This window comes from Chionomys nivalis, chromosome 5 (assembly GCF_950005125.1).
Source record: "Chionomys nivalis chromosome 5, mChiNiv1.1, whole genome shotgun sequence".
NCBI lineage: Eukaryota > Metazoa > Chordata > Mammalia > Rodentia > Cricetidae > Chionomys > Chionomys nivalis.
The window spans coordinates 100,799,997-100,818,750 of NC_080090.1; the positions used below are offsets into that span (position 1 = coordinate 100,799,997).

General features: G+C 49.5%; 1 protein-coding gene across 1 annotated transcript in view; it reads right to left on the reverse strand.

The window, feature by feature from the left end:
- Nucleotides 1-18,754, reverse strand: part of Tfcp2l1 (transcription factor CP2 like 1) — a 50,384-nt gene that overhangs the window by 14,798 nt on the left and 16,832 nt on the right. The window contains exons 3-7 of the mRNA XM_057770287.1: nt 6,954-7,030; nt 6,222-6,327; nt 5,132-5,238; nt 3,313-3,465; nt 10-120 (exon numbers count right to left, since the gene is read on the reverse strand). Coding sequence (XP_057626270.1) covers nt 10-120; nt 3,313-3,465; nt 5,132-5,238; nt 6,222-6,327; nt 6,954-7,030 — 554 coding nt within the window. The remainder of the gene's footprint in view (nt 1-9; nt 121-3,312; nt 3,466-5,131; nt 5,239-6,221; nt 6,328-6,953; nt 7,031-18,754) is intronic.

Sequence of the window (18,754 nt, forward strand, 5' to 3'; positions counted from 1 at the left end):
GCAGCTCACCTCAGTGAGGATGGTGGTTTCATAGGATGGCTGGTACTTCTCCTTCTCCTGAGCTGTTCTTTTTTCCATCTTTTCCCGGTCGGTTTTCTGTTTCCGGTCAGCTCCCTTTGGCTGCAAGTGAAAATACAGGGTCCCTTGGCTGGGAAAGGAAGACCAAGGCCTTGGGCTCCCACATCAACCTGGCGCCTGAAGAGCAGGCAGGACAGCTCTGTACCTCCCCTGAGGTCTTGAGCCAACCGTTTGGCGGTTCAGTAGGTACTTAGGAAAGATGGCTACCAATGGCCACTTGCTTCTGGGAGGAGCCATGGAGAACCAAGATGAGAGATATACCACAGTGCTGGGGTGACTGATGGAGGTGAGAGTGCCTACTGGCAGGCAGCCTGTGCCATGCTCACCTCTACTCAGGCCCCGCACACCCAGCCCTCAATTCATCTCAACCTCAATGGTATATCTGTCTCTCCTGTGACAGTGCAGGATCTCCGTGCTACTCAGAGTGCCCCGGCCTCACAGCCAAACCAGAGAGGCTCAGGGCCCGAGCTGCTGGCAGAAGCCCGAGCCCGAGGCTACAGTCCCTTCCTTGTCCCTCCCCTATGGCTTCCATCCTGCTTGGCACAAGACTCAGAGCCCCTCAGCCTGAGCAGTTTTATTACACACTTGTGCTATGCAGATACCAGCAATTAGTTCAGGTCTAGTGGCCCCCAGAACTCCCAGGCCAGTGTGCGCCTTCCTCAGGCCATGCCTTTCGGTTCTGTGCTCAAGGGCTTTTAGGGAAGCCTCCTCCGGGTGACACCCGCTCCAGATCAAGATAAGCCTGCAGTGAGCTACACAGGAAGGACACTAACAGCAGGCAGAGTATTCACTGTGGGAACAGATAAAGTTGTGAGGGGCCCAGGGTCATGGCAGCCACATCTAGCCCCCTGCTCTAATACCAACTTTAGCCTCTCCTTCTTGCCTCAGAGGCCACAGGTGAGGTAGGTGTGGCCAGATCGTCAACTAGCATGCATGGGGTAAAGCTCTCCACCACGTGTCCTTCAAGGGGCTGGCTGGTCAGAACATGTTGGCTTTCTTTTTCAGAAACATGACAAATCAAGAACTTGATTTGGGGGGGGGGCTGTAAAGATGGCTCAGCAGTTAAGAGCACAGACTGCTCTTCCAGCAACCACATGGTGGCTCACAACCATCTCTAGTGTGATGTGATTCCCTCTCCTGGGATAAAGGTGTGTATGCAAATAGAACACTCAGATGCAGAAAATAAATACATAAATCTTTTTTTTTTAAGAAAAAAAAAAAGAACTTGATTTTGATCCCCCTGAAACTATGTAAAAAGGCCATGGCATAGTTGGATAAACTATGGACAAACACAATTCCAGAGGTGGGGAAGCAGACCAGTAGATCCTTCAGCCTAATGGCTGACCCCTGACCTCCACATGCTCCACATGTATACTCAACCCCACATACACATACAAACACCCCTTATACATACAGAGAGAAAAGGTATTTTATAGGTAACACGCCTGCCATGGACTCAAAGTACCAGGACACACAGAGGGTCACGGCAGTCTTGCTTTTCTGGGGGCACTAAGTCAGTTGGGAGGCAGCCTCAACTGCTCAGCCTCCAGGTCTATGGCTATCCCTGCTCAGGAAGAGAGCAGCCTGAGCCTGCTGTCCCCCTAACACATCCCTAGCTGAAATCGACTCTTCTCTGGTCCCCAGTGCCAGCAGGTTCCAAGTTTACATGGGTGTGAAGAAGGGGATTCTGGGACAGATATTAAAGCTGGTTACCTAAAGTGCCCTCTAATGGGAGGGGGCTCCAATTCTCTACAGGTAAACAGAAGCAGTTTAACCTGCTGGTCACGGGCTAACCTCGCGCTCTAAGAATGACAGGGGCCTGATGCACCTTCCATTTCCCTGAGGCCACAAGGGACTGTGGATAAGAACACTGGCTGCCACCTTCAGGAAATAATCCAGACTGAGGAGGTAAGAACCAGCGGTGAGAAACTACAGGGTGAATCAGGACAGCAAGAGGCTGGTGAAGATGTTTCTTTCTAAGATGAATTTGTTTCTCCTGGTACTTGAGACAGAACTCAGGACCTCCTTGCATGCTAAAGCCAGCCCTCTACCACTCAGCCCCACACCACCTGAGAGTCTTCTCAATTGTAGAGTTCTTGTGAAATACGCGCCGTGCAAGTGTGAGAGCCTCAGTGTGGAACCAATACTCATGGAAAAAGCCAGGTGTGACGACACACACACCTGAAATAATGTTGGTGCTGAGGAGGCAGAGACAGGAGGATCCCGGGAGCTCAGGGCAGCCACACTGTATTGGTGAGCTCCGAGTACAGTGAGAAACACTGCCTCAAAGACTAAGGCGGACAGTGAGCTGGAGAGATTGCTCAGCGGACAGAGGTGGAGAGATTGCTCAGCAGATAGAGGTGGAGAGATTGCTCAGCAGATAGAGGTGGAGAGATTGCTCAGCGGACAGAGGTGGAGAGATTGCTCAGCCGATAGAGGTGGAGAGATTGCTCAGCGGACAGAGGTGGAGAGATTGCTCAGCCGATAGAGGTGGAGAGATTGCTCAGCCGATAGAGGTGGAGAGATTGCTCAGCGGATAGAAGCAACGCCTGATGCCATGAGTTCAATCCCCAGGACCCACATGGTAGAAGGAGAGCTGATTTCTGTCCTCTGACATCTGTAAAGTATTCTCTGTGTGTGTGTGTGTGTCTCTCTCTCCCTCCCTCCCTCTCTCTCTCTCTCTGTCTCTGTCTCTCTCTCTCTCTCACACACACACACACACACATACACACAAAGCCAACCAATGAAGAGAAAAACGGCACTGGGCTGGACCTCCAAGAATGGCCCCCTTGGGCTCATGTTTACTTCTTTGTTGTTTTGTCAGAGGATCTCACTCACTTTGCTGCTCTGGCAGGCCTGGAGCTCACTTTGTAAACCAGGCTGGTCTGAAACTCACAGATTAAAGGCACCGGTACACCAGCGTTTGTCCTCATGTTTAAGGAGATGCTACATGAGAGGACATATGAATTCCAGTGAAATTCTTGGAGTCTGGGAAAATACAACTCTAAAAAGATGCCAAGTCCGTCATTCTTACAGAAGCAGAGCCTTGTATTAATGCAGCAAGGTACTCCTTCCAACACGTTTGGGTAACCAGAGAAGGCTGGGCAGGGACAGGCCCAGATCCATGAGTTGAGGGAAACCCAGGAGGCCACACACCCAGCCGGGTCTACGCTCTGGGCAACAGCAAAGCGCCATTGGCAGGCAGGTTTGATCGGGGTTGGCTTGAACACCTACCTTGAACACCTTGATCTGGCAGCTGGCAGAGTGGAGGTGCTCCGTGTATTCCCCATTCTCGTTCTGCTTAAACGTGTCGATCTGCACCCGAAAAGGCACTCCTTTCTCGCCCCCATGCTTCCTGGGGGTGAATTCTGTGCTGATACAGTGCACCTGGGGGGGGGCAGAAGTCAGGGAGGGGAGGAGTCTGGAGGCCCTAAGCCTCCTCTCCCCCAAGGAGTGACCACCCATGCTTCAACTCCCGGCTCTGTTTAACTTTTCATTAACCCCCACATCAGGTCAAGCAAGGCTTCCCTGCCCTCTATCCATGAAACACACACAAGGTCCACATCTGTCCCTTTATCTGGGGCTCTATCTGATCAGCTAAAGCCTTATCATTGTTTTGGTCCACTAAACAGCATCAGTCTTTACCCAGGAACCTCTCGCTTGGTATAGCCTAGACGTGTAGGACAGATGAGCACAATCCTGTTGCTCTCTGAAATCCAGGTATCCTGGTTACTGAGCAAGTCTGCAGCCATAGTCAGAATGCCCAACTCATCTTGTCCTTCTGAGTACTTACGACAGAGAAGGCGCTAGATACCTGTGCGGTGCTCTGATACTATACTGTTATAAAAGATAGCATTACTGCAATACAAATATAACTAAATTTTGTGACAAGCATATTATTTGCTCTTAAAGACTCTCAGTGTGTTCCAAAGTGTGTGTGCAAGCACGTGCCTGTGCACCTGGAACACAGATGTTGGCATTGTGGTTCTTCTTCAGCTGCTCCCCATTCAACTTACACTCGGAAGGCAGAGGCAGGTGGATCTCTGTTGAGGTCAGGGCCAGCCTGGGCTACTTAGAGCAGTGGCTCTAAGGCAGAGGCAGGTGGATCTCTGTTGAGGTCAGGGCCAGCCTGGGCTACTTAGAGCAGTGGCTCTCACGGTCCTACTGCTGCAACCCTTTAACACAGTTCGTTCCTCGGGCTGTAGTGACCCCACCCATGAGATTATTTTCCCTGCTATTCATCGTTGTAATTTGCTACTGCTAGGAATCTATCTTTGGAGACAGAGGTTTGCTAAAGGATCGCAAGACCCACAGGTTGAGAACCACTGACAGAGTATTCCAGGACAGCCCAGGGCTTCATAGAAACACTGTCTCAAAACAAAAATACAAAACAAAATGAAAAACACAACTTGTTACATTTTTATTCACTGTGTGTGTGTAAATGTGGGTGGGTGCCTAAGGCCAGAAGAGCTTTTGGCAGTCAGCCAACCCTTTTTACTGTCTAGGTCCATGGAATTAAACTCAGGCCATCCGACTTAGCACCGGGTGCCTGTACCTCAGGCCATCTCATGATTCCAAATACTTGTTTTTCTTTAATGGTGTGTGTGCGCGCGTGTGTGCACACGTGCGCGTGTACACAGTGTGTTTGTGTGCATCCACATAGAGATTAGAGATCTACCTCAGTCCACCTTGATGTTCTAAGTCAGGGTCTCTCCCAGGCCGGAGACTCACTAACTGAGCTAGGCTGGCTGCACTCACCTACTCTCGCCCTCACCCCACCCCCACACAGTACATCACCATTCCAGTCTTTCTTATATGGAGGACTGAACCCAGGTCCACAGGCTTTTGTGATGAGTACTTTACAGACTGAACCATCTCCCTAGCCTTGAAAATACCAAATCTTTTTCAACCTCACAGCGTTCTGTAAGCAAGAACCCAAGTCCTCGCTTCAATCTCCTGACATGCGACCCTGAGCCCACCCATCCTTGGTCCTCCCTCAGCTATGTCCCTTCAACAGGCCGACGTGCTCCCCAAAGCTCCCAGGTTTGCTTACCTGAATGAATGCAGATGCTCTCTTTGCCGGATCCCACAAAAACTCCACGGCGTTCAGTTGGGTTGGGCTGGCCCTGGGGTCCAAGATACCAACAGACAGTGGAACATCTGCACACACACACAAAGTGCGACGTCAGCCTCTCCCCAACACCGAGGGGAAGGATCCCAGATACAGACTCAAACTGTGTGCTTTGAAACCCCCGCAGCTGATCAGAAACTAAGTTTCAAATCTCTGCTGGCAGACAGCCTGGCAGGAACTGCTTGATGCCTCCATCCTTTCTTATGGAAAGTTCCTCTTGATTTCCATCTGGAAGGGCTGGCTGTGACCCTGGTCTGCAAACCCTATCAACACAGCTTTTCCCAAAGCACAGCTGAGGGCTGTGGAAGCGGGGTGGTCAGTACCTGAGCCCTCCAGCTCTGCGATATGCCCACCCTTCCCTAGCCACTCATCAAAATCCTTGAGAGAGCCAGGCATGCAGGTGGATTTCTGTGAGTTTGAATTCAGCATGGCCTACACAGAGCTTCAAGCCAGCCAGGTTGACTGGCCTTAGAGAACGCCCTGAGGGCAGCACCCACTGAGAGGCTTGGGTCACCAATGAAAGCTCTGTTTCCTTCCTCCTTCCCTCCCTCTCCCTTCCGCATGTGTATATGTGGGTATTTGTGCCAGTGTGTGTGTGCGCGCACATACACGCACATACATGAAGACCACCCTTGGGTGTCACTCTTTGCCATAGTTTTCAGAACAGGGTCTCTCTCACTGAACCTAAAGCTCATCAACTCAGCTCAGCTAGCCAGACAGCAGGCACTAGGAATCTGTCTGTTTCTGCCTCCCCATAGCTGGGATCACAAGCACTTGCCACCACACATGGCTTCTTTTTACACAGATTCTAGGGATTGAACTCAGGTCCTCATGCGTGCACTTGACCAGCCGAGCCATCTCATCAGTCTCTGCCTGAGCCATCTCCAGTGCTGGGACTGCATGCATGTGCCGCCATGCTGGGCTTCCCTGTGAGCATAATTCTAAGTGGCATCCACAAAGAACCCCCACATTGCCCAAGTGTTCAGGGTTGGCACTTGCTGGGGAGACTCACCAATGTCCAGGATGCGGTCCCCAGGCCTGCTCCACCGCCAGCCCTCCAACTGCTGGTGCTCTGTGTACTGTAGCCGGCGGTCATGGAAAACTACACGGATGATACTCTGTGGAAGGCAGATATCGGAGGTGACTATGTGCAGGGACTGAGGGGCCCCAAGAAGAGCCCGCCGCCCCCTCCACACCCTTTTCTTGGGAACCCCAAGGACATGGACAAGGGTAAGAAGGGTGCCGCTGCCTTCCATGGCCGGTATTCTGAGCAGCTTCACATACACGTCTAACTAACGCACTATTCTATTCATGCAGGAAAGAAAGGCTCAGTGGAGGGCAAAATGAGGCGACCCAGAGCTCACTCCACCAACACACAAGCCACGCTACCCTGGTCCACTGCCTACCCATTTCGTGGGGACAGTATACTCCAGAAACCGGGACCCCCAGGCATTCAGACCCACAGTGCTCCCCCTCCAGCATGTGAGTGCTCACCCATCTTCACAGTGCTCCCCCTCCAGCATGTGAGTGCTCACCCATCTTCACAGTGCTCCCCCTCCAGCATGCGCGTGCTCACCCACCTTTACAGTGCTCCCCCTCCAGCGTGTGAGTGCTCACCCACCTTTACAGTGCTCCCCCTCCAGCGTGTGAGTGCTCACCCACCTTTACAGTGCTCCCCCTCCAGCGTGTGAGTGCTCACCCACCTTCACAATGCTCCCTCTCCAGCGTGTGAGTGCTCACCCACCTTCACGTATTTCGTGTTCAGATCTTGGAAGTCCCCTAGCTTCCGATTCTCCAGCAGTCGGATTTCATATGACTGACCTGAGGGAGGAGGGAAATACATTTTCCATTTCTTTCTGTAATTTTATTTTGAGAAAAGATCTCAGTAGCCTGAGCTGGCCTCAGACTGCTGTGTAGGTAAGGAGGAACATGAATTCCCTGTCCTCCTGTTTCTGACAGTCACAGCCAGTTTATTCACGGGTTCCAGGGCTCTGAGATCGGGTCCACACACTTGCACAGTGAGTACTTTACATACTCAGTTAAAATTTTAATTTATTTTTAAAAACCAATTTCTCAGAGCCAGAGAGATGGCTCAGCAGTTCAGAGCACTGGCTGCTCCTCCAAAGGACCTCAGTTTAATTCCCAGCTTTACATGATGGCTCATAACCATCTCTAACTACAGTTCCAGGGGATCTGGCCTCGGAAGGCACCAGGCACACATGTGATGCACAAACATACATGCAGCCAGAACACCCATACACATACAGTGATTTTAAAAAGTTAAAAATCAAATTCTCAGTCAGGCATGCTGGCACTCAGGGGGACAAAGGCAGGCAGGCCACTATGGGTTACAAGCCAGCCAGGGCTACATGGTGAGAGACCAACTCAGAATAAACAAACAATCCATTCCTCAAAGTTTCATTTTAACATGAACAGCTGCTATGAGCAGCTTACCAGGGAAAGACTTCTCCAACCTGAAGTCAGAGACAAACAGGAGACAGGACTCTAAAGTCCCATGTATACAAAGTGAACCTAAACAAAGCGGTGTCAGCAAGCCCGGAGACTACTGGACAACTTCACAGGCATGGATGTCTGTGTACCACAGGGCAGCCTAGAATCCCAGTGTAGAAGCTGAGGCAGGAGAGAAGGATTGGCAGTTCAAGGCCAGCACAGGCCATGTGTGAGATTCTTTGTCAAAGAATAAAACAAGGAGCTGGTGAGGTGGTAGAAGCAAAGAACAAACTTCCACAAGATGTCTTCTAACCTTCACACACACACACACACACACACACACGCACGCACATGCGCGCGCGCACATACACACACACGCACACACACGCGCACACACACACGCGCGCGCACACACACACGTGTGCACATAAAACATTTTAAACAAAAGAGGCAACTAGTTAAATCAATACCTACACCCTCCTTCATCCAGTTATGGAAACAGGAATGTGGCCTTAAATTAGGACAGACAATCTGAGCAGATGATTAAACTAAGGATTCTAAGGTAAGGGGACAATTGGAGAAAAGCCTGGGCCCCAAATCCAATGGCATGTACAGAAGTGACAGAGAGGGAAAGGAGACTATCATTGTGGAGGCCAAGAACTGCCTGGAGACGCCAGAAGGTTAATGGACACCTACCAGAGGTGCCCAAAGAAAAGCCCAGCCCCCCGAGATGCTTTTCTTCCAGGCTCTGAGCTGTGAGAACCAGATGCCAAGGAAACAAGCCAAGCAAGGATGCCGGAATGGGCACAGAACCGGAAATCAAACCATTCGGTGCAAATATTTGCTGAGTAACAAGTACACAGGGAGCACTCTGCAAACCCTGGGGCTTCGAGAGTGAGTGTAAGGGCCCCAGCCACATGTGGACCAGATTCCTGACCAGAGTGGCTAGGCCTGGACCCGATGCTGGCCATGTGGAGGTCAGAGAACAACAGCTGTCTGTCCTCGGCCATCAGTCAGTCTGGTTTTTGAGAGTCCCTCACTGGCCGGTGGCTTGCCGAATTGACTGGCAAGCTGACTGGCCAGAGAGCCCCATAGATCTACCTGTCTTTGCTTTCCTAGAGCTTGACCTACAAGACAGTGCCACCATGGCCACCATGCTCAACTTTCCTATGTGAGTGCTGGGAACCAAACTCAGCACCAAGCATTTTTTATCAGTTATGTTCTTAGCAACTCAGACATTTAAGCTCTGCTTCTAGGACCCTGAACCAAGAGTCCAGCACTCCCTAGGCCTGGACATACTAAGGGCCTTCCACACCCTAACTGGTTTTTCCAGTGTCCTTGCCTTTGCTGAAGAATGTAGTAGATAGTGTTTGGCAGAGCCCCAAGGCCCAAGTGGTCATTACATGAGTTTATAGGAGCCCCAGGGAGTCAATTAGCTCTGGCCCCAGGCTCTGCAGGGCAACCTCTACTCAGGTCAAGCAGAGGTAACTCCTGCCGGTAGAGAATTGTTTCCAAGTCTGCACCAAGAGGCAGCACTGGCAGGTCAGACCCACCGTGTGGATTGTGGGCCAGGATCACATGGTGAGCTTCATCACAATGGGAATCCAGCCTATGCTCTTCCCACACCATCTTCCTGGTCCTCCCCATCTCAAACATACTGCCAAGGATGCTCTCTAGCCGCCCCCTCCAAGTCAGCCTGTCCCATGTGTGCCTCAATGCTAACACACTAGGACCAGGCTGTCCTCCCCACCCCTCACAAGCTAGCTGGTGAGCATGGTCACATAGACCAAATTCACCTTGGGTGACTTGGCCAGTACTATTTTATACACTTTTGCACTCGCATGGGCAAAAGGTTCTCTGACGGCCCGGACCATGTCTGGGGTCTCTGTGTAATTGTTGAGGGGTTTATTGCTGTTGTTGTTTTGAGGGGAGGGTTGGTTTCCAGGCTAACTTAAAATTGGAAGACTCTCCTGCCTCTGCCTCCCGAGTCCTGGGATTAAAAAGGTGTGCACCACCACCATCTGGCCTCCCAAATCCTGGGATTAAAGGTGTGTACCACCACCATCTGGCCTAATTGCTGCTTTGTTTGCTCACAGATACAGTTGGCACACAGTAGGTGCTGTGCAAAAGAGTGTGCGATTTCATACTCTGGTGTGTACATTCACATACTATATGTATATTAGTGTTCTTATATGCAAAATATATGTATATTGCTCTTGTGTGCAATGCGTGCACATACATGGGAGCTAGATGGTGTCCTCCCTGTCAACCTCCTTATCTTTTGGACTGGTTTGGTTTATGGCTTGTTTGACTGGCTGGTATATTGATATTATTTTGTTTGAGACAGGTCTCTCTTATGTAGCTCTGACTGGCTTGGGACTTCTATACAGAGCAGGTTGGGCTTGAACTCACAGAGATGGGCCTGCCTCTGCCTCATGCCCAGATTTTCATGTGGGGTCTAGGGCTCCACCTCAATCCTCATGCTTGCACAGCAAACATCTTACCAGTTGAGCCATTTCCCCAGCCCCGATTTTAAATTCTTTACAGTGCTCTTCTATGTGCCACAGGGTTTAACACACTCTGGCCCTCTAAGGTTTGTAATTTTCCAGGTACTCAAAACAACACAGGGAAAAGGAATTTGGAAGGCCGGGTCCACCCGTCCTGACTATGACAGGACACGTGAAGCAAGGCTGGAGGATGTAGGGAGCACGGGGAGGGTCAGGGTGTCCATGGTCAAGGAAAGGGACGAATGACAGAAACTCCAAGCAAAAGCCCAGCAAGGCATGGGGATTTCTCTGGAGAATGATAGACAGCTTCACTCATGGGAACATACGGCTGGCAAAGACTCCTGGGATAGTTATTGATTGGTTGCCAAGGTCTCTCAACTAGCCAATAGCAACAGAGGTTCCCAGGACAAGCTCAACACCTAGTGACAGGGCCAGACAGTTGTGTTTGATTTTCTTTCAACTGTTCCTATTGGTTATGTGCTTAAGGCTACCCCAAGTACCTTACAACATCTTTCTGCCAAGTTAAGATCTTTTCCAACATCCCAAAAGATCTAGGATCCATTTGAGAATGGAGAGGAGAAAAGACGTCTTACAGGAAATGAAAACTTTGATCTCAGAGTTATGAAACAGAGGGGTTCTTGGGATTTGTTTCTGACATAGGTTCCCAGATAACTGCGAATGACCTTGAACTTCTGTTTTCCCCACCTCCACCTCCAGGGTACCAAGATCATACATCACCCTCAATCTATGGGGTAATGGGACAACAAGCTCAAATCCCCGGCTTTGTTCACGTCAGTTCATGAACACTCAACCAGCTAAGCTACACCTTCAACCACTTGTGGCTTTAAACCTGGATCAATATTTTAAGGCACAATCACATCTAAGGAAGCAAAATCGGCAGGTGGTGGAGGCAAACACCTTTAGGCCCAGGAGGCAGAGGCAGGTGAATCTCTGAATTCCAGGACAGTCAGAGCTACATGAGAAACCCTGTCTCAAAAAGCCAAAAACAAACAAACCAAAAAAAAAAAAAAACAAAACAAAAACAACCAACCGCCAGGCAGTGGTGGCGCACGCCTTTAATTCCAGCACTTGGGAGGCAGAGGCAGGCGGATCTCTGGGAGTTCGAGGCCAGCCTGGTCTACAAGAGCTAGTTCCAGGATAGGAACCAAAACGCTACGGAGAAACCCTGTCACGAAAATCAAAAAAAAAAAAAAATCAAACAAACAAACAAACAAAATAATTATGCACCATAAGCAGATACCAATGGGGAGCCAGTTCTTGCGGGGTCTCTAAGGAGTCCACCTCCCCATCCTGGTCTCTGCACTTGGAAATGTAGACAACTGACATTTGCAACTGCAAACTGTTGAGAGGGTGACAGTGCGGCCAGCAGGGAATCTGATGCTGGGAGTCTGAGGGTCCCAGTCTCAGAGGAGGAAGTAGATGGAAAAAAAAAAAAAAAAAAAACAGGCGGTGACGTCAGAAAACAGCTTCAAGGAAATTCCCTGGGAAGACCCAGCCCTCTACTTGCAATTGTTAAAAGCCTGCCAAAGGATCACAGGAAAGAGCCCCAGGTCACTTTGTGATTAAACTAGCCCTTGGCAGGCAGCTCCCAGCCCAACCCAGGGAACCAAGGTGACCTACCTGGGAGTGGCAGGAACTCAAGCAGGACTCAACACCACCCACTCAAACAGTGGCAGCTGAGCCGGGTGACCCCTTCCTTCTTCAGTCTCTGGGCTCTAAGGAGTACTGTCTGTCCCTCCCAAAGAGGGGTGGGAACTCCCTGAAGAAATTTAAGTTCAGTCCAACTTCATCTCTACCTCAGAGGGATGACCTGGAACGTGCTCAAAGGGGCTGGGCCTCCAGAATGGGCAAGGAAATCTCCAGGTTCTGTTGGCTTTGCCTGCTAGCCCCCTTACCCTTTCCTTTCCTTACTTGACCTATGAGGGCAGGTGACAGAAGGGGTAGTGAAACACACACACATACACACACACAGTAAATCTTAGCTTCTTAAAGCAGCAGTTCTCAACCTGTGGGTCACAACCCGTTTGGGGTCAAGTGACGCTTTAACAGAGGCTGCCTAAGACCATCAGAAGATACAGATATTTGCATTACAATTCATTACAGTAGCAAAATTACAGTAGCAATGAAAGTAATTTTTTTATGGTTGGGGTCATGACATGAGCCTTTGGAAGGCTGAGAACCACTGCCTTAAAGTAATTCATAGCATCCCTGGCAGTTATCAGAGTTCCTCAGGCAGTGACTATAATCAGGACCAGGAAGCAGTCAGGCCCAGTGGCTAGGACCCCACCATTAGAATGAGGAAGCAGCTTGGGACCGTGCAGGTAAGGAAAGGGCACAGCTGAGCGTCAACAAAAAAATTTATAGGCGTCCTGGTGGCAGTCAGAGGGTGACCTGTGGGAGTAGTTTCTATCCCTCCCCCACGAAGGTTCTGGGATTGAACTCAGGTCATCAGTCAAGAGCCTGGACCTGCTGAGGCACCCCACTGGCCCGCAATGTGAATTTTCATACAATCCTACATCTTTCCTGTGGACTCTCTTCCTTCTCTCCGCTTCTTCACCTTTCTGCCAGTCCCTGCAGGTCCTTACTGCGGCATCATGGAAGTCACAGGTCCCAGTGGCGGCTGTCCCAGGCAAAGCCTACCTGTTGTTCTGAACAGCTTTCAAGATTCTTGTTCACAGTCAATCTCACTATAACCCCCTAATAGCCGAAATCTCACCATAACCCCTAATATAGTCAATCTCACCATAACCCTCTAATAGCCGAAATCTCACCATAACCCCCTAATATAATCAATCTCACCATAACCCCCTAATAGCCGAAATCTCACCATAACCCCCTAATATAATCAATCTCACCATAACCCTCTAATAGCCGAAATCTCACCATAACCCCCTAATATAGTCAATCTCACCATAACCCCTAATGCAAATAAGAGCTGAAGCTGCTGAGCCAAGAAGACCATGGAATCTTCCTTATTCCCATGAATGATCAACAAATGCTCAGTAAAAATTACAGACTCTGGTTCACATCAGGTTATCAATAAGGAAACAAACACAGACTGCCAGTGTCCTGCGGGATACAGGAGGAACATTATCTTACCATGCTGGAGGAAGACTGGTCACACATTCTAGTTGACATTTTGACAATCCTCGGTGTGATGGTGAATACCGATTGTCAAGTTGACAGGATTTAGAATCGTCCAAGAGACCAATCTCTGGATGTGCTTGTGAAGAACTTTCTAGGTTAGGCTGAGTTGGTCAGGCCTATTCCAGTGTGGACAGCACCATTTCATGGGCAGGGGTCTGAGTGTCCCTGCTTCCTGGCAGCAAACCCAGCTGCCTTATGTTCCCACCACTGCCTTCCTGCCATGATGGACTATGAGCCAAATAACCTTTCTTTCCATAGGTTGCTTTTATTGGGTTTATGTCACAGCAATGAGACAAGTAACTAATGGCCTCAGATGTCCCACCAGACACTAATTTACAAGACACAGGGCACTAATTTACTGGTGCTTAAGAATATTTGCACAGCGCTAGGGAGACGGCTCAGCCAGTAAAACCCTTGCTCATATAAAAGCCAGGTGAGCATGGAAGCCCATCCATCTTAGCATGTGAGAGGTGGAGACCCTGGAGCAAGCTGCTTAGCCAAAAAATCCAAGTCTCCAAACTCAGGGACCCTACTGCAATATATAAGGTGGAGCAGGACGAAGGAACTAGACATCAGTCTGCCTTGGATATATACAAATACACAAACATACATAATACATACACATGCACACACAATACACGCTCAGATAATACATACACATATAATATATGCAAACATATGCCCATACATACACAAACATACATAATACATACACATGCATACAATACATGCTCAGATAATACATACACATATAATATACACAAGCATATGCCCATACATGCACAAACATACATAATACATACACATGTACACACAATACACACTCAGATAATACATACACATATAATATACACAAACATATGCCCATACATACAAACATACATAATACATACACATATATACATATGCATATACACACCCACAAACACAATACTTGCACAGGGCTGCATTAAGCAACAGTACTGAGAGCTAACCCTGGAAACAGTAAATGACCCACATTGGGTTCTCAGGAAACTGTAACGCAGAAGCAGAGAACAAGGCACACACATTCACTTAGGGTCTAAGCTGGCATCATCTGGGCACAGGAGGCAAACCTAAGTGGAGTAACACTGTACAGTCACCTGGCCTGCCTCCTTCAGTGTTATGATAGACGGGGGTCCAAATGGGTATAGGCTAGCCAGCTGCTGGAGAGACTGCAGACAAGCCAGAAACCTGCTACCAACAGTGCGCTCTAGGGCTGGAGTCTGGCCCAGTGAAAGAGCACTCACTAGCATGCTCGAGACCCTGGGTTTGATTCCCAGCATATTATTAAAAAAAAAAAAAATGGGTGCTAGGACAGGGCCACACTGTGCAGCCCCGGCTGACCTCCAGCTCACAAAGACCCACCTGTCTCTGCCTCCGGAGCACCGTACCAGGGCCTTATCAACACTGTTGAGGCTGAACTTCCTCAGTTTGGGAACATAAAACAATGTCCTTGGGGGCATCAGGATGGCTCAGCTATTAAAGACTCCAGCCACTAAGCCCAACACCCAAGCTCAAGTTTGGGACCCACAAGGTGGAAGGACAGAACCAACACCCACAGGTTGTTGTCTGACCCGCACATGTATACTCACACACATATAAATCCTAAAAAGTATCAAGAAGTCCTGCCCTCGAGAAACATGGTGAAGGGAAAACAGGGTTATGGATGCAATGAACTGTGAAGTGACTCTTGACATCAGCTTGAACCTCCACACTCAGGCACACACATGCTCACTTGCACTCCCACACATCCAAATATGCATGCATACACATGCAAACACACACACACTCATCTACACACTGCATCTACAGATGCAGAGACAGATAAAACATACAGACTCATACCATCTATTCTGACCTTCATCTGTTGCCAGTGTACACATATACCCAGACAATTACAAATATACACACACTAAAATACAACTTCAAAATGCCTTAAGAAAACAGTAAAAGCATACAAAACTGGGGTATATTATGAGTAAATTTGAAGAAACACAAACCACTCCAGGCCACAGACAATGTGCAGGGTAACAATGGCTGCTGTTTATTCTTTCAGAGTCAAGTTAGTACCCCAAGGCTCATCAGACAGGGGGGCATTTGAGAAGATGGAACCAATTAAGAGGCACAGACATGAGTAAGACACATCAAACAGACAGAAGGAAGCTCCCACTCAAGGAGCTAAGACTCTACAGGGCAGCCGCGGGGAATGCAGCTCAGTTGGTCCAGCACTCACCCACTGTGCAGAGGCCCTGGGTTTGCTTCCCAACACTGCACAAACAGGGGATAAAGATGTACACAGAAGTCAGGAGAGGCAAGAGGGTCAGGAGTTCATTTTAGACTACACTGCACTAAGTCAGTCTGGGTTCTATGAGACCCTGTCTCAAAAAACAAAAAGCCCACAGTGCAATGTGACAAGGAGCCCAGGGCCGGGGAGGGGGTGCTAACATGCCTAAGGCCATGGTGTATTTTAAGTCAGTGGTGAGACTCAGTGGTGTGCAGCCTAGCTGAAGCAAGGGAAAAGTGGGGCATGATCAGTGCAGATACCCTGGGGTTGAGCCCAGACCCTCCCAGGTTTGTTGTGTGACCAAGCAGTTCTGGGTTTGACTTTTTTATTGTTATAAAACCAAAAAGAGCCCTCATGTGTGTTAGGCCGGTCATCTACCACTGAGCTACACCCTAGTCTTACAGGCAAGTTGTGAAGGTGTGTGTGTGTGTGTGTGTGTGTGTGAGAGAGAGAGAGAGAGAGAGAGAGAGAGAGAGAGAGAGAGAGAGAGAGAGAGAGAGAGAGAACGAGAACTAGCTAAGTGCGTATGTACGCAGATGCATGTGTGTCCAGGTTCCTAGGCACCACACAGAGGCCACAAAGGACACTGGGTGTCCTGCTCTATCACCGTCTCATTTCCTTGAGACAGGGTCTCATCTAGAACTAGGCTGTCAGCAGAAAACCCAGCCATCCTCCTGTCTCCACCCCTTACGGCACTGGGGTTACTGATGCAGGTGCAGTCACGCCCATCATTTTACGTGTGTGCTATAAATGTATCTGAACTCTGGTCCTCATGTTGGCCCAGTAAGTTCTACCCATTGAGCCATTTCCACAGCTTCCAAAGCCAAGTTTTCAACCTCCCTGTGTCTCCTTCTAATACCTGCAGAATACTGTCTCCAGCACTTCTTGTTAGCGCGCTGCACAACCACAGCGAGGTGAGAATAGTGCTTTCCCACCTGCTCCACTCCCATGCAGCCGCTCTAACCGCATCATCACCCTGTTCCCCAAGTGACCCCACACTCAAGGTCAATAAGTGTGTGTGTGGGGGGACTAGCAGAAACCCATCCCCGAGGTTTAGACCCCACCAGGCAGCCACTGTCTCCCAGAAGCCAGCTCCTTTGTGTGTGCACAGTGCTGCCCAGAGCAGCAGCCTATCCCAGCTGCCCTTCAAAGGGCAGAGCCCACCAAGTGCCTTTATAAGAATGGCATACAAACCAGAATAGTTCTACCCAGTGGGCAGAACCCAGAGCAGGGCCTTCTGCCCAGATCACCATGTTCCCAAGAACAGGAGGCAATTGCCCGGGCCAGCCAAGATTTACAGGTTGTTTACTTTCCAACAGTTGCTGGTTTGGGTAATGAATGTCACGTAAAATATATAAGAGGCCATTATCATGCCAGAGAAAGGAGGGCAATGTGCCAAGAGTCCTATACAGTGGAGGAAAATCACAGTGAGGTGGCCAAGCAGCCCAGCATGGGTAACTCGGCTTGTCACCTCATGCGTATGGCACTATACAAGTACTTGTGACTGTGACCAAGTGCACTCAAGGAAATGGTGCACATCAGCAACAAAGGCCTTTCTGTCCAGGATCCAAGTCTTGACCTAGAAGCATGACCTATGTGACCTTGGAAAGCCTTAACCTCCTTCCTTCTATGAGTGTCATGGATGAGGTAGGCCCCCAGTCAGAATATGCCAGATAGTTATGTGGGCACATAGCCCCGCCCACAAAGAAAACCTTGGCCTGGACACTTAGAGAAGGGGCTGCTGCCAAGGCGGGGTCAGGGCAAACACCAGAAGAACATGAAGCACCTTGTGGTGCAAAGAGGAGGAAATGTTCAAGGAACAGGTGACAGAAGCCAGGCAGAGGGACTCCCTGCAGCGTGGGCAGGACAATGTGAGCCCTGAGATGTGTACCTGAATGTGCCAGAGTGCGGAAAAGACAACAGCAAATTCTTCCCAAGGTTCTTATGAAATACATGTACTTAGGGGGGCAAAAGAGTATATAATATATATAAGGAGTCGGGACAAGCAAAGGGAGACAGCTCTCTCCTCTCACCGTTTGGGTCCCAGGAACTGAACTCAGGTCATCAGGCCCGGAGGAAGCACCTTTACCTGCTGAGCCATCTTGCCAACAAAGGAAATTCCTTTTTAGGTTCTTTTTTTATTTGGTGTGGAGGCCAGAGGTCAATGTCAGGCGTTCTCCATGTTATTTTTTGAGATGGGGTCTCTCACTCACTGATTTGGGGAGGCTGGCTGGCCAGTGAGCTCTAGGGAGTCCCTTGTCTTTAATCTCCCCAACACTGGGATTGGAAGTATGCACCATGCCTGGATTTGTTTTTTCCTCCCATGGGTGTTAGGGTTTGAACTTGGGTCCTCACGCTTGCTTGACAAGATTTTTACTGACTGCATTTTCTTAATCTCCCCAGCCTTAGAAAACTCCTTACAGAAGTGCTTCTAATCCAAGTGCAGGAAGAGGGAAATAAATAGGATAGCACTGTCGGCAACTACAGCAGTGACTGTTTACTAGACAGCAGGCAGAAAGGGGGGTCAAGCTTAGTGTCTTCTCAGCTCAGGTATTTGTTAGCTGCACAGGGGGACATGCAATTTCACCACACAGAAAACCAGCACACACTGACGGTCTTTTTTTTGGGGGGGGGGGTGGGTTTCGAGACAGGGTTTCTCTGTAGCTTTGGTGCCGGTCCCGGAACTAGCTGTTGTAGACCAGGTTGGCCTCTCCGCCTGCCTCTGCCTCCCGAGTGCTGGGATTAAAGGCGTGCGCCACCACCGCCCGGCCACACTGACGGTCTTAATTCAGTCTTCAAGGTTAGTATCATTAGCACTAAGAAACACAGCATAGTGATTCTAGTGATGTGTCCTGCAAGGTGCCTGTCGTTCCACAGCACTCGGGGCAGAAATACAGAATCTAAGATCCCTGAAACCAATGTTTTGTTTCGGAAAGGAAGGAAGGAAGGAAGGAAGGAAGGAAGGAAGGAAGGAAGGAAGGAAGGAAGGAAGGAAGGAAGGAAGGAAGGAAGGAAGGCAGGCAGGCAGGCAGGCAGGCCATGCAGGCCAGACCTGGTGGTGAATGCACACCTTTAAACTCAGCAGTAAGCAACCAGAGGCAGACAGCTCTCTGT